This window comes from Ovis canadensis, chromosome 15 (genome assembly GCF_042477335.2).
Source record: "Ovis canadensis isolate MfBH-ARS-UI-01 breed Bighorn chromosome 15, ARS-UI_OviCan_v2, whole genome shotgun sequence".
In the NCBI taxonomy this organism is placed as follows: domain Eukaryota; kingdom Metazoa; phylum Chordata; class Mammalia; order Artiodactyla; family Bovidae; genus Ovis; species Ovis canadensis.
The window spans coordinates 15,519,104-15,543,145 of NC_091259.1; the positions used below are offsets into that span (position 1 = coordinate 15,519,104).

The 24,042-nt window shown below is 37.8% G+C and overlaps 1 protein-coding gene across 3 annotated transcripts in view; it reads left to right on the top strand.

Moving 5' to 3' along the window:
* The window catches only part of PGR (progesterone receptor), a 116,739-nt gene that overhangs the window by 2,308 nt on the left and 90,389 nt on the right, over positions 1-24,042 (top strand). For all 3 annotated transcript variants that reach the window (XR_011445943.1, XM_069554815.1, XM_069554816.1), the window contains exon 2: positions 1,158-1,309. Coding sequence is in view for 2 of the 3 variants with exons in the window: in XM_069554815.1 (XP_069410916.1) it covers positions 1,158-1,309 (152 nt within the window). In the remaining variant the exon portion in view is untranslated. The remainder of the gene's footprint in view (positions 1-1,157; positions 1,310-24,042) is intronic.

Genomic DNA, 24,042 nt, shown 5'->3' on the forward strand with positions numbered 1-24,042 from the left:
GCGAGGACCGGTCCGGCCGCCCCCGGCCCCCCGCGCCCGGCTCCCCGGAGTGACCGCCAGGGGTGGCTGGCCCGGGCGGGGGGCAGCGCAGCTTGGCTTCCTTTTCCTCACCTCTTCTCATTTATTTTTTGCGGGGGCGGGGGGCACCGCGGGGGCCCAGATTATGCTGTTTCTGGAGTGGGCCTCTCCGACAATATGTTTCTAAACTTTTCAGATCTGTGCAGTCCCAAGGCGAACCAGCCGCGAGTTCTAAAAGTGCAGCGTCACTCTGGGTCCGCCGTAGCCCCGCGGAGCCGAAAGGGTGCGGCGAGTCCGGGGTTTTATAAAATGCTTTTCTTCCTAGAAGGACAGTTACCGAGAACGGGCATTCCGGAGAGGAGATGGTAACGCATCGTTCTCCCGGGCGGGGTGGCGCTGGGTGTCCGGTCAGAACCCAAAGCAGAACCATCTTAGGGGTCTGGACACTTAGCGCTTCATTTTCACCCGAATCTCTAGATTGAAATTAATTTATGTGTAATATGTTTACAGTATGGCTTTAAACATCTATCACTGCAGTGCACTGTAGGCTAGTATTGTTTCAAGTTCGCTACCGCTTTTAGCATACAAGTTTTGAAAAACGTTTTAATTTACATACGAGAGAGTTATGGAATTTTAAAGAAAAAAAAGTGCTCTGGATTTGGAATCTTGTATTGTGAATAGTCAAAACAGCTTCAATATATTGAACAATGCTTTAAAAAGACAAATACGGGTACTTGTTTAATTACAGAGATGACTTTTTAGAACGATTGTACTTTTAGAGCAAAACAACGTTTATTGTTTCCCACCGTGCAACAAGGTTATAACATTTGTCAGAAGACTAAATTGATTCTCTGTAATGAGTTTTGCAGGAAAATTTTTTTACTGAACATAAAATTAAATATTAATTATTTATTACTTTTGTTGGTACTCCTGATGAGAGCCTAATAACTTGCAAGTCTGATGAATCCAGTAACAGGTAGTATATCAAGTTCAGTTTGCTATGTTTTTCAGATCTGTATTTATATATGGCTGTAATTTTAAAAATTCTTTTCACTCTATCTATTCTGGGTTAAGGAAACTTTAGTATTAGATAGTGGTGCACCTAAAAATAAATTGAGTACTTTGTTTTGCATTTCAAGGCCCGATTCAGAAGCCAGCCAGAGCCCACAGTACAGCTTTGAGTCATTACCTCAGAAGATTTGTTTAATCTGTGGGGATGAAGCATCAGGCTGTCATTATGGTGTCCTCACCTGTGGAAGCTGTAAGGTCTTCTTTAAAAGGGCAATGGAAGGTAGGCTCCTTTCTTGTTGGTTTGATTGTAAATGGACACCATCTAATATTTTACAGATCTTAATTAGCCCTTCCTTCTTCTAAGAAATTATGGTATTTCCGTATAACTAAAAATATATGATGATATTTTAACATATTTTTATTTATAATAATCTGTATTGAATGTGGATGGATATTTTAATTGCATAGTATTTGACTAACACTTTTAATATTAGACAAAGCATATGAATCTTGGAACATGCTAACATTGTTCATTAACTTTAGAGAAACAAGTTTGTTCTGATTGAATTTTTATATTTCTATCACATATATTATAGATAACACTAAATTAAAATTTTCTTCCAAAAGTAAAATGGTAGAAGTCATCAAAATTATATATGTACATAAATGTGATACAGTTACAAGTTTTCTTCATAATTATGTCCTTTCCCTATGCATGATGTTTATATAATAATTATATAATGGTAAGTATAAAAAAAATGTTTCAAGTTCCCTTTTTGTTTAGTGCAAACAATTTAAAGCAAAAGAAAAATTTGGACTCCACAGTAATTTAATCTCTGTAGAAATATTTTGCTTTAACTAAGGCTTTCATATTTTTAAAATCATCTAAATTACTTATTTACATAATGATTTTAGATTGATTTGCATAATGTATTTCATATTTGAACTTTTATAAAATATATGTTTTAATTTCATCCTTTCTATCTACACTAAATTCTAAGCCGTGAAGCACATTTATATTTGAAGCTAGAAATACACTTAGACATCATTTCACACTTGAATTCTAGCAATAAGTGTATTTTATAACAAGTGGACATGAGTTTATGGTTGTCTCTGGAGTTCTGAGATCACACCTAGACAAGGAACCAAAGATTTGAATGTCTAATTTTTGCTTCCTGTTTGTGAGTTTTCTGATTTCAGAAGTTCTCTACATATAAGTAGGAAAGGAGAAAGTGGGGAATTTTTATCTTAAGGGAGCATTCAAAGGAGTTGACATGTATATTTAATACACATTTACCCTAAAAGAATATTAACCCAAAAGATGTTTAACAAAAAAATTCACTATCCCTATAGATTGCTAAGATATAATTCTTCATAACTACTATGCCCTTTTAGTGAAAATGATTCTCATCTATTAATGGTATATGTACCCCTCCTACTGAAATTAATGCTTCAAAAAATGTAATTGCTCTTGTGCATTTTTAGAATATGATTGTTTCTCACGAAGGATGGATGTATTTAACTGATGTTGAGCATATGTATTAAACTTCAGGGGGCTTTAATTGCATTTTAAATTAGTGGAGGTGCTGTGGCAAGAGGCCATGTGAGAAAATGGGACAACTGAGGGTAGTCTTAACTTTCCACTGATGTCATTTACTCATAGTTACTGTTTGAAGCCCTTTGTGTATGTGGAAGAGTTGATTCTCCAGTGGATAATTGAAGTTACTGTTCCCATCTGACTTTGATCCTGCTTTCCTGAACATTCCCCTCTGCATTAATGTGATTTTCTTTATACTTACAGTTTTATTAGTCTAATTCTTTTTTTATTAGTCTAATTCTTAAGTGAATGACCCTGTTGGAGTCCCCCAAAAGCCAGTTTATTCTAGCCCAACTCTCCTTTTCTACAGATACACAAGTCCTAAAGACACACATCTAAGTTTCTAAAGAGCATACAGTTAGTTGGTAGCTGATTGTTAGTCAACATAGGTTAGATTTTCTTTCATTGCAATGCTTATAAATCAGAGATGGTATGCAAAAGTAGGCATATGACAAATGCTACTTAATTCTTGAAAGTTGCTTCAAAAGTGCATATAGGACCAAGAATACTCTAATTAAAATAGAAATGTTTTCACATCATTATTATCAGAATAGCATCCTAAACATAAAAGATGTCTTCCAAATTTGCAATGACAAAGCATTTGTTGGACCACTACTGTTGGCATGGTTCTATTTTAATTTTGAGTAATTGAAATGAAGTACCTTTATTCAACATTGTTTACGAAGAGGAGCTCAAGATAAAAGTTGATAAATCATTTGGCTGTTAAATGACAAGTAATGTTAGTGATCTCTGGACATTGAGAAGAGCTTGTAAAGTGTATATATTCAAGGAAAACTGATGAGATTAAGATTAGACTAAGACTTGAAGATCCATATTAGGAAATTATTAGAGTTAAAGGTTAAGAAGTTTGATTGCCAGTGTTTGCTTGAATCAGTCATTTAAGGCAAGAAAATAGAAGGTTCTTTGAGTTTTCAAGAGTGAGAAAGATGAGTAGAAGAATATTTGTAATTGAGGAGAAATACCCAGTTTGAAATCTTAGAGTAAAATAGGGCTGTGTGATGAACAACTTCAAGGTAGAACTATGTGTGGATGCCAGTATGTCCAGAAATTGAATGTCATAGTCAACAATATGAATATTAACTACCAAAGATAATGATGATAATGGCCTTCAGGAGTGCTTTCTATGTGCCTTTGACTATTTTAATGTATTGGCCTTGATCCTTTTAAGCCATATAGTGTAGACATTATCATCACTTTCAGTTAATAAATGAGGAAACTGCCTTTGTAAATTGCCTTAAATCACAAGAAGCAGTGGAATAGGACTCAAATCCAAGATGTTTGACCCCAGAATCTATGCCTTCCACCACTACACTTTCTCATAATAGGAAATTAAGTTTCAGCTTCCCAAAGAAACAATAGCAGGTTGGAAGGAAAAATATGAGCCAGGTGAGAAAACATCTAAGAAGGTAGAAGGGAATCCTAATGGAGAATGCAATATCAAGGGTGATTGAAAGTGTATAATGTAAGTGGATGGATAATACTAAGCCCACATTTAGGGCTGCAGTGAAAAGACACATTCAGGAGCCAAGAGCCAGTTTCCCCACCCCTCCTCCAAGTTAGAAGTGGGAGACCATAATGTGTATGGAGAAGTTACTCAGGAAAACTGGATTTCTCTTGGTATGAAACAAAAAAGAGAAGAAGCAGAGAAAAAAGACATCCCTCAGGAAACAGGAGTATGCAGAGGAGAGAAATGACCTCTTAAGCTGAAAAGAAAAAAGAAAGAAAATATTAGCCAAAAAATAGTTGCTTGAATAGCCCATTGCATTCCTTTACTAATACTTGGAGTGAACCAGGAAGTGGTTAGAAATTGCCTTAATGCCTTTCAAGGAGAAGTCATAATGACCTGCTAGTCCTATAAATGCAGGCCTTGTATTAAGAAGGAAAAGATAATTTCTCACTGGCTTACCTCAGTATGCACTGTGATTCGCTCAATGCTAGGAATACTAAACATTCAGTGTGTAATTGTTTGCTAAATGAACGAGTCATAACAAATGATGCCAAGCTTTTATCGTTTGCATATTTTATACTGTGACAGCATTTGTAATGAATACATTTGATGGAATAGGGTTGGGAAATATTGTTAATATAGTTGAAACATAGTGTTTAGAAGATACAAGGTTAGATGTTGATGGATTTTTAATTATATTACATTATGCCTCATTTTTCTATTAATTAAGGTATAAATGACAAATAAAATTGTGAGATATTTAAAGTATACCCTGTAATTATTTGATATTACAGGTTCATGGTGAAAGAATTCCTCCCCATCAAATTTTTTAACATACCTCAGGTATTTGCCTTTCTTTTTGGCAAAGACATTTAAGTTCTACTCTCTTGGCAAATTTCAGTTATATAATGTTATATGATGTTATCAATTGTAGTCACAGTGTTACACATTAGATCCTCAGACCTTATTCACCTTATACCTGAAGGTTTGTATCCTTTTACCAATCTCTCCCTATTCCCCCCCACCCTGCAGCCCCTGGTAACCACTTCTCTGTTCTGTGTTTCTATAAATTCAACTTATTTTTTAAATTCCACATGTAATGATATCTGTGGTATTTGTCTCTGTCTGGCTTATTTCATTTAGCATAACATGCTCTATGCTCAGCTAGATTTTTTTTGCATTAATTAACCAAATGTTTGTAGAGCACCTGCTGTATGCTGGGGACTATACTAGGTGCTGGTTGAAAAGTAAAACAGGACAGACCTAACTGGCTGTAGCACTAGTGGAGTTTTTAGTGTAGTAGAAGAAAGGGACATTCTATCAGTTAGCATGCATTTAACAAGTTATATATTATATATTAATGAGTTATGCCTGGACAACTAGTTAATTGACCCATCTGACAGATGCTGGGGATGGTGGAGAAGTCTTTAGAATTAGAAAGACACCCTCATAAGCAGTCTTCCCAGGTGGTCCTAGTGGTAAAGAATTCACCTGCCAATGCAGGAGACATAAGAGACATGGGTTCCATCTCTCGGTTGGGAAGATCCCCTGGAGGAGGAAATGGCAACCCACTCCAGTATTCTTGCCAGTAGAATCCCATGGATAGAGGAGCCTTGCAGGCTGCAATCCATGGCGTCACAAAAAGTCAGACACAACTGAGCATCTGAGCACATCATAAGCAGACCACAGAGGAAATGGAACAGAAATGAAGTATTTTTAAGAATAGCATATTTCTTTCTGAAGTTGAATGGAGTTGGTGTCATAGTTTAAAAATGAAAACTGATGTGGTAGCATCGTTCTCCGTGGTATGACTTCTAAAGCAGAAATGATGAACATTCAAATTTGTGAAAGCTTATTTTTAAGAGCAATTTTAGGTTTATAGCAAAATTGAGAGGATAGTACAGAGATTTCCCATGTACCTCCTGGGATTGCACATGCATAGCTTCTCTTATTATCAAAATTCTCCATCAGAGTAGTGTTTGTTGCAACTGATGAATCTACGTCAACGCATCCTAATCACCAAAAATCCATAGTTTACATTAGGGCTCACTCTTGGTTTTGTACCATTGAGTGGATCTGGACAAATGTATGATGACATGTATCCATGGTTAGAGTTTCATACAGAGTATTTTCACTGCCTCCCCAAATCCTCTGTGATCTTCTGTTCATCCCTTCCTCATCCCAAACTCCTGTCAACCACTAATATTTATATTGTCCCCACAGTTCTGCCTTTTCCAGAATGTCATATAGTTGGAATCATACAGTAGGAAGCCTTTTCAGATTAGCTTTTTCCCTTAGCAATATGCATTGAAGCTTCCTCCATGTGAAAGGCTCATTTCTTTTTAGTGCTGAATAACATTCCATTGTCTGAATATACCACAGTTTATTTATTCATTGATCTACTGAAGGACACCTTGGTTGCTTCCAGGTTTTGGCAGTTATGAATAAAGCTGCTAAAGATTTGTCTGCAAGTATTTGTGTGAACATCAGTTTTCAACTCCTCAGGGCAAATACCAGGCTTTCCTGGTGGCCCAGTGGTATAGAACTTGCCTACCAAAGCAGAAGTTGTGGGTTCGATCCCTGGATCAGAAAGATCCCCTGGAGATGGAAATGGCTTAGGGAGTCTGGCAGGCTTCAGTCCAAGGGGTCGCAAAAGACTTGGACATGACTTAGCAATTAAACAACAGCAGCACGGCAAATACCAAGGAGTGCAGTGGCTTGGTTGTATGGTAAGAGTATGTTTAGTTTTAAAAGAAACCACCAAACTGTCTTCCAAAGTGGCTGTATCATTTTATATTCCCACTGGCAATAATCTAGAGTTTTTCTTATTCCATGTCCTTGCCAGCATTTGTGTTTCTAGTGCTTCAGATTTTCTCCATTCTAACAGGCATGTAGTGCTAGCTCATTGTTGTTTTGACTTAAATTTCCCTGATGACATATTATGTGAAGTATATTTTCATATGCTTATTTGACATATATATCTTCCTTGGTGATATGTTTATTATAGTTTTTGGCCCAATTTTTAATTTTTTTTTTCTGTTGAGTTTTAAAAAGATTTTTTGTGGATTGTTTTTGTTTGTTTTTTGGATGAGACCTTTATCCAATAGGTATTCTGCAAATATTTTCTCCCATTCTGTCTTTTTGTTCTTTTGGTAGTATCTTTTGCATGGTAGACAAATTCATTTTTAATGAAATATGGTTTCTCAATTCTTTCTTTCATGGATTATGAGTCTGGTATTATATCTGAAAAATGTCATCAAACTCAAGGTCATGTGGATTTTCTCCTAGGTTATCTTATAGTAGTTTTATAGTTTTGAATTTTATGTTTAGTTCTCTGATCCATTTTGAGTAGATTTGTGAAGGGTGTAATGTCTGTGTCAAGATTGATTTTTTTGCATATGATGTCCAGGGTTGTTCTAGTACTATTTGTGAAGAGTGTCTTTTTTCTACTGTAGTACCATTTCTCTATTATTTTTTGAATTGATTTATTTATTTTAATTGGGGGCTAATTAGTCTATAATACTGTAGGGGTTTTTGCCATACATTAACATGAGTCAGCCATGGGTGTACATGTGTTCCCCATCCTGAACCCTCCCTCCCACTTGCCTCCCCATCCCATCCCTCAGGGTCATCCCAGTGCACCAGCCCCCAGGACCCTGTCTCATGCATCAAACCTGGACTGGTGATCTATTTCACATATGGTAATATACATGTTTCAATGCCATTCTCCCAAACCATCCCACCCCCACTCTCTTCCACAGAGTCCAAAAGACTGTTCTATACATCTGTGTCTCTTTTGCTGTCTCGCATACAGGGTCATCATTACCACCTAGCTAAATTCCATATATATGCGTTAGTATACTGTATTGGTGATTTTCTTTCTGGCTTACTTCACCCTGTATATTAGGCTCCAATTTTATCCACCTCTTTACAAATGATTCAGATGCATTCTTTTTAATAGCTGAGTAATATTCCATTGTGTATATGTACCACAGCTTTCTTATCCATTCATCTGCTGATGGGCATCTAGGTTGCTTCCATGTCCTGGCTATTATAAACAGTGCTGCGATGAACATTGGGGTACTCATGTCTCTTTCAATTTTGGTTTCCTTGGTGTATATGCCCAGAAGTGGGATTGCTGGACTGTATGGCAGTTCTATTTCCAGTTTTTTTAAGGAATCGCCACACTGTTCTCCATAGTGGCAGTACTCGTTTGCACTCCCACCAACAGAGTAAGAGGGTTCCCTTTTCTGTGCATCCTCTCCAGCATTTATTGTTTGTAGATTTTTTGATAGCAGCCATTCTGACTGGTGTTTGATGGTACCTCCTTGTGGTTTTGATTTGCATTTCTCTGATAATGAGTGATGTTGAGCATCTTTTCATGTGTTTGTTACCATCTGTATGTCTTCTTTGGAGAAATGTTTATTTAGTTCTTTGGCCCATTTTTTGATTGGGTCATTTAGTTTTCAGGTATTGAGCTGCATGAGCTGCTTGTATATTTTTGAGATTAATTCTTTGTCAGTTGCTTCATTTGCTATTATTTTCTCCCATTCTAAAGGCTGTCTCTTCACTTTGCTTATAGTTTCCTTCATTGTGCAAAAGCTTTTAAGTTTAATTAGGTCCCATTTGTTTATTTTTGCTTCTATTTCCAATATTCTGGGAGGTGGGTCAGAGAGGCTCCTGCTGTGGTTTATGTCAGAGAGTGTTTTGCCTATGCTATCCTCTAGGAGTTTTATAATTCCTGGTCTTATGTTTAGATCTTTAATTCATTTTGAATTTATTTTTGTGTATGGTGTTAGAAAGTGTTCTAGTTTCATTCTTTTACAAGTGGTTGACCAGTTTTCCCACCGCCACTTGTTAAAGAGATTGTCTTTAATCCACTGTATATTCTTGCCTCCTTTGTCAAAGATAAGGTGTCCATAGGTGCATGGATTTGTCTCTGGGCTTTCTGTTTTGTTCCATTGATCTATGTTTCTGTCTCTTGCCAGTACCATGCTCTCTTGATGACTGTAGCTTTCTATCTGAAGTACAGTCTGAAGTCAGGCAGGTTGATTCCTCCAGTTCCATTCTTTTTCTCAAGGTTGCTTTGGCTATTTGAGTTTTTTTTTTTTCCTTACAAATTGTGAACTTATTTGTTCTAGTTCTCTGAAAAATACTGTTGGTAGCTTGATAGGGATTTCATTGAATCTTTAGATTGCTTTGGATAGTATACTCATTTTCACTATATTGATAATTTTTCTGATCCATTAACATGGTATATTTCTCCATCTATTTGTGTCATCTTTGATTTCTTTCATCAGTGTTTTATAGTTTTCTATATATAGATCTTTTGTTTCTTTAAGTAGATTTATTCCTAAATGTTTTATTATTTTCATTACAATGGTGAATGGGATTGTTTCCTTAATTTCTCTTTCTGTTTTCTCATTGTTAGTGTATAGGAATACAAGGGATTTCTGTGTATTAATTTTATATCCTGAAACTTTGCTATATTCACTGATTAGCTCTAGTAATTTTCTAGTGGTGTCTTTAGGGTTTTCTAAGTAGAGGATCATGTCATCTGCAAACAGTGAGTTTTACTTCTTCCTTTCCAATCTGGATTCCTTATATTTCTTTTTCTTTTCTGATTGCTATGGCGAAAACTTCTGAAACTATGTTGAATAGTAGTGGTGAGAGTGGGCACCCTTGTATTATTCTTGACTTTAGGGGAAATGCTTTTAGTTTTTCACCATTGAGGATAAAGTTTGCTCTGGGTTTATCATATATGGCTTTTATTATGTTAATGTACATTCCTTCTATGCCTGCTTTCTGGAGGGTTTTTATCATAAATGGATATTGAATTTTGTCACAGGCTTTCTCGGTATCTATTGAGATAATCATATAATTTTTATCTTTCTATTTGTTAATGTGGTATATCACATTGATTGGTTTACAAATATTGAAGAATCTTTGCATCTCTGAGATAAAGCCCACTTGGTCATGATGTATAATCTGTTTAATATGTTGTTGGATTCTGTTTGCTAGAATTTTGTTGAGGATTTTTGCATGTATGTGCATCAGTGATACTGGCCTTTGTTTTCTTTTTTTGTGGCTTCTTTGTCTGGTTTTGGTATTAGGGTGATGGTGGCCACATAGAATGATTTTGGCAGTTTACCTTTATCTGCAATTTTATGGAACAGTTTGAGGATAGTTGTTAGCTCTTCTCTAAATTTTTGGTAGAATTCACCCATGAAGCCATCTGATCCTGTGCTTTTGTTTGTTGGAAGATTTTTTATTACAGTTTTGATTTCTGTGCTTCTGATGGGTCTGTTAATATTTTCTATGTCTTCCTGGTTCCGTTTTGTAAGATTATACTTATCTAAGAATTCGTCCATTTCTACCAAGTTGTCCATTTTATTGGCATATAGTTGCTGATAATAGTCTTTTGTGATCCTTTGTATTCTGTGTTGTCTGTTGTGATTTCTCCAATTACATTTCTAATTTTGTTGATTTGATTCTTCTCCCTTTTTTTCTTGATTAGTCTGGCTAATGATTTGTGTATTTTATTTATCTCCTCAAAGAACCAGCTGTTAGTTTTGTTGATTTTTGCTATTGTCTCCTTTGTTTCTCTTTCATTTATTTCTGCCCTAATTTTTATGATTTATTTCCTTCTACTAACCCTGGGGTTCTTCATTTGTTCCTTGCTTTAGGAGTAAAGTTAGGTTATTTCATTGATTTTTCTCTTGTTTCCTGAGGTAAGCCTGTATTCCTATGAACCTTCCTCTTAACGTTGCTTTTATTGAATCCCATAGGGTTTGGATTATTGTGTTTGCATTTTCATTTGTTTCTATGCATATTTTTATTTCTTTTTTGATTTGCTCTATGATTGTTGGTTATTTATAAGCATGTTATTTAGCCTCTGTATGTTTGTATTTTTAATCGTGTTTTTTTTTTTCATGCAGTTGATATCTAATCTTATTGCATTGTGATCAGAAAAGATGCTTGGGCTGATTTCAATTGTTTTGAACTTACCAAGGCTAGATTTATGGCCCAGGATGTGATCTATCCTGGAGAATATTCCATGTGTACTTGAGAAAAAAGTGAAATTCATTGTTTTGGGGGTGAAATGTCCTAGATATCAATTAGGTCTAACTGGTCCATTGTATCATTTAAAGTTTGTGTTTCCTTGCTAATTTTCTGTTTGGTTGATGGTGTGAGTGGGGTATTAAAGTCTCCCACTGTAATTATGTTATTGTTAATTTCCCTTTTCATACTTGTTAGCATTTGCCTTACATATTGCAGTGCTTCTATGTTGGGTGCATATATATTTATAACTGTTGTCTCTTCTTCTTGGATTGATCCTTTGATCATTATGTAGTGTCCTTCTTTGTCTCTTTTCATGGTGTTTGTTTCAAAGTCTATTTTATCTGATATGAGTATTGCTACTTCTGCTTTCTTTTGTTCCCCATTTGCATGAAATATCTTTTTCCAGCCCTTCACTTTTAGCCTGTATGTGTCCCTTGTTTTGAGGTGGGTCTCTTGTAGACAGCATATATAAGGGTCTTATTTTTCTATCCATTCAGTCAGTCTTTGTCTTTTGGTTCGAGCATTCAACCCATTTACTTTTAAGGTAATTATTAATAAGTATGATCCCATTGCCACTTACTTTGTTGTTTTTGGTTCAAGTTTATAAGCCTTTTCTGTGTTTCCTGTCTAGAGAAGATCCTTTAGCATTTGTTGAAGAGCTGGTTTGATGGTGCTGAATTCTCTCAGCTTTTGCTTGTCTATAAAGCTTTTGATTTCTCCTTCATATTTGAATGAGATACTTACTAGGAATAATAATCTTGGTTGTAGATTTTTCTCTTTCATCACATTAAGTGTGCCTGGCCATTCCCTTCTGGCCTGAAGAATTTCTATTGAAAGATCAGCTGTTATCCTTGTGGGAATCCCCTTGTGTGTTATTTGTTGCTTTTCCCTTGCTGTTTTTAATATTTGCTCTTTGTGTTTGATCCTTGTTAATTTGATTAATATGTGTTTTGCCTTGGGTTTATCCTGTTTGGGACTCTCTGGGTTTCTTGATCTTGGATGGCTATTTCCTTCCCCATTTTAGGGAAGGTTTCAACTATTATCTCCTCAAGTATTTTCTCATGGTCTTTCTTTTTGTCTTCTTCCTCTGGGACTCCTATGATTTGAACGTTGGGGTGTTTAACATTGTCCCAAAGGTCTCTGAGGTTGTCCTCATTTCTTTTAATTCTTTTTCTTTTTTCCTCTGTGCTTCATTTATTTCCACCATTCTATCTTCTACCTCACTTATCCTATCTTCTGCCTCAGTTATTCTACTGTTGGCTCCCTCAGAGTGCTTTTGATCTCAGTTATTGCATTATTCATTATCAATTGACTCTTTTAGTTCTTCTAGGTCCTTGTTAAACATTTTTTGCATCTTCTGAATCCTTGTCTCTAGTCTATTTATCTGTAACTCCATTTTGTTCTCAAGGTTTTGGATCATCTTTACCATTATTATTCTGAATTCTTTTTCAGGTAAACTACCTATCTCTTCCTCTTTTGTTTGGTTTGGTGGGCATTTATCATGGTCCTTTACCTGCTGAATATTTCCCTGCCTTTTCATTTTTTTAGACTACTGTGTTTGGGGTGGCCTCTCTGTAGGCTGGAAGTTTGTGGTTCCTCTTTATTGTGGAGGTTGCTCCCTGTGGGTGGGATTAGACTAGTGGTTTGCCAAGGTTTCCTGGTTAGGGAAGCTCACGTTAGTGTTCTGGTGGGTGGAGCTGGATCTCTTCTCTCTGGAATGCAATGAAGTGTCCTGTATGAAGTTTTGGGGTATCTGTGGGTTTGGTGTGACTTTAGGCAGCCTGTATTTTAATGCTCAGGGCTGTGTTCCTGCTGTGCTGGAGAATCAGTGTGCCAGTGTGCTATGTCTTGCTCTGGAACTTGTTGGTTCTTGGTTGAAGCTTGGTTTCAGTGTAGGATGGAGGCTTTTGGATGAGCTCTTGTCAGTTAATGTTCTCTGGAGTCAGGAGTTTTCTGGTGTTTTCAAGTTTTGGAGTTAAGCCTTCTGCCTCTGGCTTTCAGCCTTATTCTTACAGTAGTCTCAAGACTTCTCCATCCATCCAGCACAGATGATAAAACATCTAGGTTAATGGTGAAGACATTCTCCACAGTGAGGGACACCCAGAGAGGTTCACAGAGTTACATGGAGAAGAGAAGAGGGAGGAGGGAGATAGAAGTGACCAGGAGGAGAAGATGGGGAGTCAAAAGGGGAGAGACCAGTCTAGCCAGTAATCAGTTCCCTAAGTGTTCTCCACAGCCTGGAATACCCAGAGAGATTCACAGAGTTAAGTAGAGAAGAGAAGGTGGAGGGAAATAGAGGTGACCTGGGGGAGAAAAGGGAGAATCAAAAGGGGAGAGAACAATAAAGCCAGTAATCACACCCCTAAGTGAAAATGGATAGTGAAGATTAGATTCTTAAAGATACAAAATTAATAACAAATACCTAAATGCAAAGGTTAAAAATCTAGAGTAGAGGTTAGACTCACATAAATAAATATTAAAAATACAAAACAAAATCAATCACAAAAACTATAAAACATATGTACATAAATTTGCTTTAAAAATAGGTTTTCATCTTTTTTTGTAAGTTAAAAGGTTATAAAAATGAAAATTAAAGGAGTAATAAAGAACTTAATAAAAAATTAAAAATGATAATAGTAAAAATATATCTAGGAATTTATCTGGAGCTGTTGTGGGTAGTGGGGGTCAGTTCAGTTTCAGATAGTTCCTTGTTCCAGCTTGTACTTGTTCTCAAGGTCTATGCTGCTGCTGCTGCTGCTAAGTCGCTTCAGTCGTGTCCGACTCTGTGGGACCCCATAGATGGCAGCCCACCAGGCTCCCCCATCCCTGGGATTCTCCAGGCAAGAACACTGGAGTGGGTTGCCATTTCCTTCTCCAATGCATGAAACTGAAAAGTGAAGTTACTCAGTCGTGTCCAACTCTTAGCGACCCCATGGACTGCAGCCTACCAGGCTCCTCCATCCATGGGATTTTCCAGGCAAGAGTATTGGAGTAGGGTGCCAGTCTATAGGCCCCCTCCAATGCTTAGTCGGTGTTAACTGCAGGGTTTTAATCTGTTGCACCTGTCACTTCCAAAGTGGTTCCCTCTTCTTTGTTTATTTTGACTTCCTCTGTTTGCAAGTCCCTTCAGTGTCTGATATCCACCCTTACACAAGGCAGTGAAGGTGGTCACTTATTTAGGCTCACTTGTTCAGTTGTGCTGGGGGAAGGGAGGAACACTGTAAACAAATATTGCTGGCATGTGTGGGGAGTGCTCAAAGGGTATGGACCACACTGGGTTTGCCCCACTCATAGCGTCTGTGCTTTCCCAATCTATACTGCTCAGGCCCAGGGTGCTCTGCAGGGGCACTGTCCAAAGTGGGCTCTGCATTTCGTGTACTTCCCAGGTCTAAGCTACTCAGGTTCAGGTTCTCAAATACTCTGTAAGGGCACAGACTTGGTTGGACATGCATTTTGTGCCCTTTCCAGGCATGAGCAGCTCAGGTGACCAGGTGCTTGGCAAACACACTATCCTAGGTGGGTGGTGCATCTTAGTTACCTTCCCAGTCCCAGGTGTTCAGTGTGTCTCCTCTGGAGGGCTGATCTCTGGCTGTAACTCTCCTGGCAGATGTCAATCGTCCACTATCCCAGGAAGACTTGGTTAGCAACTGGGAGCATGCTAACAGTTTGATGGAGGATGCGTCTCTGGGGCTGAGACTGCCCCTCACCTTCTGGCTTTGGCTGCCACCCTCCTGCCTCTCTACCTCTAGAAGGGGAAGGCCAGTGTGCAGCTGGCTAGCTCTCCTTTGGTGTCGCTCAATCCTTTGTTCTGTGAGCAGGCCAGGCTGCGCCTTGGTTAGAGCTTTTCCTGCTGAGTTCTCTCTCCCTTTTTTCTTTTCTCTCTCCCTGGCTATCACACAGTTTGGGTTGCTGTCTCATGTTAGCTCCCTCAGATTGTCGTCAGGGCATTCAGGCCTTAAGCATGCAACCTGCACCTCCCTGTCCAGCCCTTGCTGGCTGGTGGTGGCCACAAGCATCTGGGCTACTTCTCCACTGGTAGTTACGGTTAGGCGTGTATTCTGTGGGTTTTAGTTTTTTTTATTTTTATTTTTTTCCCTCCCAGTTATGTTGCCCTCTGAGATTCCAAAACTCCTCAAAGACCTCCCTGTGAGAGGGTTTCCTGGTGCTTGGAAAGTTCTACTTCACGACTCCCTCCCCAGGATAGGTCTCTGTTCCTAACTCTTTTGTTTCTCTTTCTGTCCTTTATATTTTGTCCTACTTCCTTTCGAAGCAAATGGGCTGCCTTTCTGGGTGCCTGGTGTCATCTGCCAGCATTCAGAAGTTGTTCTGTGGAAGTTGCTCAGCATTCACATGAATTTTTGATGAATTTGTTGGGGAGAAAGTGGTCTTCCCATCCTATTCCTCTACCATCGTAGGACCACCTCCTCCCTATTTCTCTTTTATTAGAGATAACTTGACTGTATTTATATGGTTCTATTTTTAGGCTTTCTATTCTGTTCAACTGATATATTTGTCTGTTCTTTCACAATGTCTTGATTATTGTATTTTTGTTGTAAGTGTTGAAGCCAAGTAATGTCAATCCACCAACTAAATATTGTATTGCCTATGATGAGTTATTTGCCTCTCCATATAAACTTTAGAATCATTGTGTTAAAATCTATAAAATAGCCTTCTGGGATTTTGATTGGGCTTATACCATTGGGTTGAAGGAGAATGTTAAATTATGATGTATATTTACTTAAGAAACATATGGCATAGCATGATGTGACTTCTATGCCTGGTAACATGGTATAATAATTACCTGTATTCCTTTCCTTTATGAACACCCATGCTGGAAAATGTATAACACATATAACGCTATTAGAAAGTGAACTGCTGAACCTGTGAGAAAGAAAAGAAAATCCCCAAACAAGGAGGAAATGGAAAACTAGAGTGGGAAACAGGTATTCATGCTTTGACTAGCCTAATGGGCTGTGGCAACTCAGTTACCAGTGGGCTTGGCCTTTAATCACCAGAAAAGGGTGTGGACCAGAAAGGAGGAATTGGGAAGTGACTTCCATTTCCCTGAGCTCATAACTTCTAAGGACTAGTAGAAAGATGGGCTGTTTTAAAAATCTGTCCCACTCTCATTTAAACAAAGAAACTTCTTTGTTTTGGCCTTGATGTGGAAGAAGGTGGGTGTTTTCCCTGTGAGTTTGTAACCACAGTCCTGTCAGTGCTCAGATTTTAATTTCTTCATGGTCTTCAGTTCAGTTGAGTTCAGTCACTCAGTCGTGTCCGACTCTTTGCGACCGCATGAATCGCAGCACGCAAGGCCTCCTTGTCCATCACCAACTTCCGGAGTTTACTCAGACTCACATCCATCGAGTCAGTGATGCCATCCAGCCATCTCATCCTCTGTTGCCCCCTTCTCCTCCTGCCCCCAGTCCCTCCCAGCATCAAAGTCTTTTCCAATGAGTCAACTCTTCACATGAGGTGGCCAAAGTACTGGAGCTTCAGCTTTAGCATCATTCCTTCCAAAGAAATCCCAGGGCTGACTTCCTTCAGAAAGGACTGGTTGGATCTCCTTGCAGTCCAAGGGACTCTCAAAGAGTCTTCGCCAACACCACAGTTCAAATTTATCAATTCTTCTGCGCTCGGCCTTCTTCACAGTCCAACTCTCACATCCATACATGACTACTGGAAAAATCATAGCCTTGACTAGATGGACCTTAGTCAGCAAAGTAATGTCTCTGCTTTTGAATATACTGTCTAGGTTGGTCATAAATTTTCTTCCAAGGAGTAAGCATCTTTTAACTTCATGGCTGAAGTCACCATCTGCAGTGATTTTGGAGCCCCCAAAAATAAAGTCTGACACTGTTTCCACTGTTTCCCCATCTATTTCCCATGAAGTGATGGGACCGGATGCCATGATCTTCGTTTTCTGAATGTTGAGCTTTAACCCAACTTTTTCATGCTCTTCTTTCACTTTCATCAAGAGGCTTTTTAGTTCCTCTTCACTTTCTGCCATAAGGGTGGTGTCATCTGCGTATGTGAGGTTATTGCTATTTCTCCCAGCAATCTTGATTCCAGTTGTGTTTCTTCCAGTCCAGCGTTTCTCATGATGTACTCTGCATAGAAGTTAAACAAGCAGGGTGACAATATACAGCCTTGACGTACTCCTATTTGGAACTAGTCTATTGTTCCATGTCCAGTTCTAACTGTTGCTTCCTGAATGCATACAGATTTCTCAAGAGGCAGATCAGGTGCTCTGGTATTCCCATCTCTCCCAGAATTTTCCACAGTTTATTGTGACCCACACAGTCAAAGTCTTTGGCATAATCAATAAAGCAGAAATAGATGTTTTTCTGGAACTCTCTTGCTTTTTCCATAATCCAGCAGATGTTGACAATTTGATCTCTGGTTCCTCTGCCTTTTCTAAAACCAGCTTGAACATCAGGAAGTTCATGTATTGCTGAAGCCTGGCTTAGAGAATTTTGAGCATTACTTTACTAGAATGTGAGATGAACGCAATTGTGCAGTAGTTTGAGCCTTCTTTTGCATTGCCTTTCTTTGGAATTGGAATGAAAACGACTTTTTCCAGTCCTGTAGCCACTGCTGAGTTTTCCAAATTTGCTGGCATATTGAGTGCAGCACTTTCACAGCATCATCTTCCAGGATTTGAAATAGCTCAATAGGAATTCCATCACCTCCACTAGTTTTGTTCATAGTGATGCTTTCTAAGGCCCACTTGACTTCACATTCCAGGATGTCTGGCTCTAGATTAGTGATCACACCATCGTGATTATCCAAGTCGTGAAGACCTTTTTTGTACAGTTCTTCTGTGTATTCTTGCCACCTCTTCCTAATATCTTCTGCTTCTGTTAGGTCCATACAATTTCTGTGCTTGATCGAGCCCATCTTTGCATGAAATGTTCCCTTGATGTCTAATTTTCATGAAGAGATCTCTAGTCTTTCCCATTCTATTGTTTTCCTCTCTTTCTTTGCATTGATACTGAAGAAGGCTTTCTTATCACTTCTTGCTATCCTTTAGAACTCTGCATTCAGATGCTTATATCTTTCCTTTTCTCCTTTGCTTTTCACTTCTCTTCTTTTCACAGCTATCTGTAAGGCCTCCCCAGACAGCCATTTTGCTTTCTTGCATTTATTTTCCATGGGGATGGTCTTGATCCCTGTCTCCTGTACAGTGTCACAAACCTCATTCCATAGTTCATCAGGCACTCTATCTATCAGATCTAGGCCCTTAAATCTATTTCTCATTTCCACTGTATAATCATAAGGGATTTGATTTAGGTCATACCTGAATGGTCTAGCGATTTTCCCTACTTTCTTCAATTTAAGTCTGAATTTGGTAATAAGGAGTTCATGATCTGAGCCATAGTCAGCTCCCAGTCTTGTTTTTGCTAACTGTATAGAGCTTCTCCATCTTTGGGTGCATAGAATATAATCAATCTGATTTCGGTGTTGACCATCTGGCGATGTCCATGTGTAGAGTCTTCTCTTGTGTTGTTGGAAGAGGGTGTTTGCTATGACCAGTGCATTTTCTTGGCAAAACTCTGTTAGTCTTTGTTCTTCTTTATTCAGCATTCCAAGGTCAAATTTGCCTGTTCCTCCAGGTGTTTCTTGACTTCCTACTTTTGCATTCCAGTCCCCTATAGTGAAAAGGACATCTTTTGGGGGTGTTACTTCTACAAGGCCTTATAGGTCTTCATAGAACTGTTCAACTTCAGCTTCTTCATCATTACTGGTTGGGGCATAGACTTGGATTATGGTGATATTGAATGGTTTGCCTTGGAGACTAACAGAGATCATTCTGTCATTTTTTTGAGATTGCATCCAAGTACTGCATTTTGGACTCTTTTGTTGACCATGATGGCTACTCCATTTCTTCTGAGGGATTCCTGCCCCCAGTAGTAGATATAATGGTCATCTGAGTTAAATTCACCCATTCCAGTCCATTTTAGTTCACTGATTCCTAGAATGCCTATGTTCACTCTTGCCAGCCCCTGTCTGACCACTTCCAATTTGCCTTGATTCATGGACCTGACATTCCAGGTTCCTATGTAATATTGCTCTTTACAGCATCAGACCTTACTTCTATCACCAGTCACATCCACAACTGGGTATTGTTTTTGCTTTGGCTCCATCCCTCCATTCTTCCTGGAGTTATTTCTCCACTGATCTCCAGTAGCATATTGGGCACCTACTGACCTATTGAGTTCCTCTTTCAGTATCCTGTCATTTTGCCTTTTCATACTGTTCATGGCGTTCTCAAGGCAAGAATATTGAAGTGGTTTGCCATTCCCTTCTCCAGTGGACCACATTCTGTCAGACCTCTCCACCATGACCCGCCCATGTTGGGTTGCCCCACAGGCATGGCTTAGTTTCATTGAGTTAGACAAGGCTGTGGTCCTAGTATGATTAGATTGACTTGTTTTCTATGAGTATGGTTTCAGTGTGTCTGCCCTCTGATGCCCTCTTACAACACCTACCATCTTATTTGGGTTTCTCTTACCTTGTGCGTGGGGTATCTCTTCATGGCTGCTCCAGCAAAATGCAGCTGTTGCTCCTTACCTTGGATGAGGGGTATCTCCTCACCACCGCCCTTCCTGATCTTCCACATGGGATAGCTCCTCTAGGCCCTCCTGCGCCCATGCAGCCACTGCTCCTTGGACGTCTAAAAACCATCAAACCAAGAAGTTTACTTAAAATGTGATCCTGGGTAGACTGGTTACATCTCTGGGTATTTAATAGTAAACACAAATATTAATATTTGCTTTGGTATATACCCTTTACTCTGGCAATGTTTTTAAAAAACAAAGCCTTTAGAAATTTAAACCCAAAGAAGACATACGGATGGCTAACAAACACATGAAAAGATGCTCAACATCACTCATTATTAGAGAAATGCAAATCAAAACCACAATGAGGTACCACTTCACACCAGTCAGAATGGCTGCGATCCAAAAATCTGCAAGCAATAAATGCTGGAGAGGGTGTGGAGAAAAGGGAACCCTCCTACACTGTTGGTGGGAATGCAAACTAGTACAGCCACTATGGAGAACAGTGTGGAGATTCCTTAAAAAATTGCAAATAGAACTACCTTATGACCCAGCAATCCCACTGCTGGGCATACACACCGAGGAAACCAGAATTGAAAGAGACACATGTACCCCAATGTTCATCGCAGCACTGTTTATAATAGCCAGGACATGGAAACAACCTAGATGTCCATCAGCAGATGAATGGATAAGAAAGCTGTGGTACATATACACAATGGAGTATTACTCAGCCATTAAAAAGAATTCATTTGAATCAGTTCTGATGAGATGGATGAAACTGGAGCCAATTATACAGAGTGAAGTAAGCCAGAAAGAGAAACACCAATACAGTATACTAACACATATATATGGAATTTAGGAAGATGGCAATGACGACCCTGTATGCAAGACAAGAAAAAAGACACAGATGTGTATAACGGACTTTTGGACTCAGAGGGAGAGGGAGAGGGTGGGATGATTTGGGAGAATGGGAATTCTAACATGTATACTATCATGTAAGAATTGAATCGCCAGTCCATGTCTGACGTAGGGTGCAGCATGCTTGGGGCTGGTGCATGGGGATGACCCAGAGAGATGTTGTGGGGAGGGAGGTGGGGGGGGCGGGTCATGTTTGGGAATGCATGTAAGAATTAAAGATTTTAAAATTAAAAAAATAAAAAATAAATAAAAATTAAAAAACAAAAAAAAACAAACAAACAAACAAAGAAATTTAAACCCAGAATCCCAAATTATTGGAGAAGGAAATGGCAACCCACTCCAGTGTTCTTGCCTGGAGAATCCCAGGGATGGCGGAGCCTGGTGGGCTGCCGCCTATGGGGTCACACAGAGTCAGACACAACTGAAATGACTTAGCAACATACCTGTGGATTGTTTTGGGAAGAACTGACATCTTGAAAGTACTGAATCTTCCTTTCCATGAACATGGACTATCTCCCCATTTATTTAGTTCTTTTATTTCATTTATTAGAGTTCTATGATTTTCCTCATATAAATTTTATATAAATTTTGTTATATTTATATGTAAGTACTTCATATTTGGGGATGCTAATTAAATGGTATTATATTTTTGAATCCAAAATTCCACTTGTTCATTTCTGGTACATAGGAAAGCAACTGACTTTTGTATATTAATCTTGTATCTTGTGACCTTGCTATAATTATTAGTTCCAGGAGTTGTTCTGTCAGTCCTCTTTGGATTTTCTACATAGAAGAACATATCATCTGCAAACAATGAGTGTTATCTCTTACTTTCCAATGAGTGTATCTCTTATTTTCTTTCTTTCTTTTTTGTCCCATTGGATTTGTAGGACTTCTACTACAGTGCTGAAAATAAATGGTGAGATTAGATCTCTCTAATTTTTCCTGACCTGATGGAAAATCTTCTAGTTTCTCACCATTAAGTATTACCTTAGCTGTAGGTTTTTTGTAGATTTTTTTTTATCAATTTGAGAAAGTGCCTCTCTATTCCTCGTTTGCTAAGAGATTCTTTTCATGAATGAGTGTTGAATTTTGTTGAATACTTTTTCTGCATCTGTTGATGTGATCAAGTGATTTTTCTTTTTTAGCTTGTTAATGTAATGGAACACATTAATTTTCAAATGTTGAACCAGTGTTGCATATATGAATTAAAATCCCATTTGTTTATGATGTACAGTTATTTTTATACTTTGTTTGGATTTGATTGGCTAAGATTTTGATGAGATTTTCCATATCTACGTTCATGAGAGATATTAGTAGATAGTTTTCTTTTTTTGTGATGTTTTGTATTAACATAATGCTGGCCTCATGGAATGATTAGGAAGCGTTCTTTCTGTTTTCATCTCTAAAAGAGAATGTAGAGAGTTGGTATGATTTCTTCCTTAAATGTTTGGTAAAATTCATCATTGAACCCTTCTGGGCATGGTGCTTTCTGTTTTGGTAAGTTACTAATTATTAATTCAGATTCCATAATAAAGTTCTGTTCAGATTGTCTGTTTCTTCATATGTGAGATTTGGCAGATTGTGTCTCTCAAAGCATTGATCCCTTTTCATCTGAGTTATCAAATTTTTAAGCATAGGGTTGTTCATAGTATTCTTTATTATTCATCTCATGTCCACAGGATCTATAGTGATGTCTCCTCTTTCATTTCAGATATTAGTAATTTGTATCCTTTCTCTTCCTTTTTGTTAGCTATCCTGGCTAGAGGCTTACTTATTTTATTGATCTTTTCAAAGAACCAATTTTTTATTTTGTTCATTTTCCTTATTCATTTCTTCTTTTCAATTTCATTGATTTCTGATTAATTTATTATTTTTCTTCTACTTATTTAGCTTAATTTACTGTTTTTTCTAGTTTCATAAAGTGAAAGTTTAGAAGATTGACTTTAGATATTTTTTCTTTTCTGATGTAATATTTAATACTATTTTATTTTCTAATATAGTTAATGCTAAAGAATTCCCTCTAAGCACTGCTTTTGATGTATCCTACAGATTTTGATATTTGTGTTTTCATTTAGTTCAAAATATGTTTAAATTTCTCTTGACATTTCTTCTTTAAATCATGTTTTATTTAAAAGTGTGTTGTTAAATATCCATGTGCTTTAAAATTTTCCTGTTGTCCTTCTGTTATGATTTTTAGCTTAGTTTCTTTGTGTTATAAGAACAGACATTGAATGATTTCTGTTCTATGAATTTGTTAAGGTGTGTTTTATGGCATAGAACGTCGTTTACCTTGATGGATATTTCATGTGAGTTTGAGAAGAAGGTATATTCTGCTGCTGTTAAATGAAATAGTCTATTGGTGTCAATTATGTCTAATTGATTGATGATATTGTTGATTTCAACTCTGTCCTTACTGATTTTCTTCTTGCTAGATCTCTCTATTTCTGAAAGAGAGGTGTTGAAGTGGCTGACAAATAGTGGACTCATCTATTTCTCCTTACGTTTCTGTCATTTTTACCTTACCAGATTTTGATAATCTGATGTCAGATGCATACGCATTAATAATTGTTATGTCTTCTTGGAAAATTGGCCTCTTTAGCGTGTTGTAATACTCCCTAATAATTTTCCTTGCTTTGAAGTCTGCTTTGTTTAATTGTGGGTTTGTTTGTTTGTTTGTTTGTTTGTTTTTTGACAGACTCATAAACTTTTTTTCCCTGCATTTGGAGCTCTATGGTGCTTTTTACAGTTATTTTAGTCCATGAAACTATCCAACCTTCCCTTCCACAATAGTTTCTTTGACTTATATCTGGGCTGTTAAGAAGACAGTTTGCCAATAATCTTATTTAATATTCTCTCCATAGAAAACTGTGGCAGTTTTCCTGTTTCTCTAAAAATAAACATGTATTCCCTGGACTTTACTTCTAAACTCTGTAAATAATAATACATCCTATTATTAAAGATAATAAATTGGATAATTTATTCTTAAACTGTGTGTCCCTCAGGTTAATATTTAGCATGAGGACTAAGCTGGTTTCAGGCACAGTTTTGTGCTATGACCCATTGATGTAAGCCTCTGCTTTACTGACAAAGAAATGGTGAGAATGATGGAATTTGGTGACATGCTCAGTATATGGTTATATAGCATTCTCAAATTATTATCTTCTTTCAGAACCTGCGTCTTAATCCTACAGCAGAAATGCAAGGGTAGGTATTGGTGTGAAGATGTGCATGCTAATGCTAACAGCTAGTGCTTTTCCTCCAGACTTTAGATTGTTGTACTTTAAGTATTCAATTATGTGACAGTACAGTCTCCTTAAAAAGTATCAAGACATTGCCAATGAGACTTAAGTTCTCTTTAAAACTACCTCTAATCTGTTCTTGCCTACCATTGTTCTACAATTCTG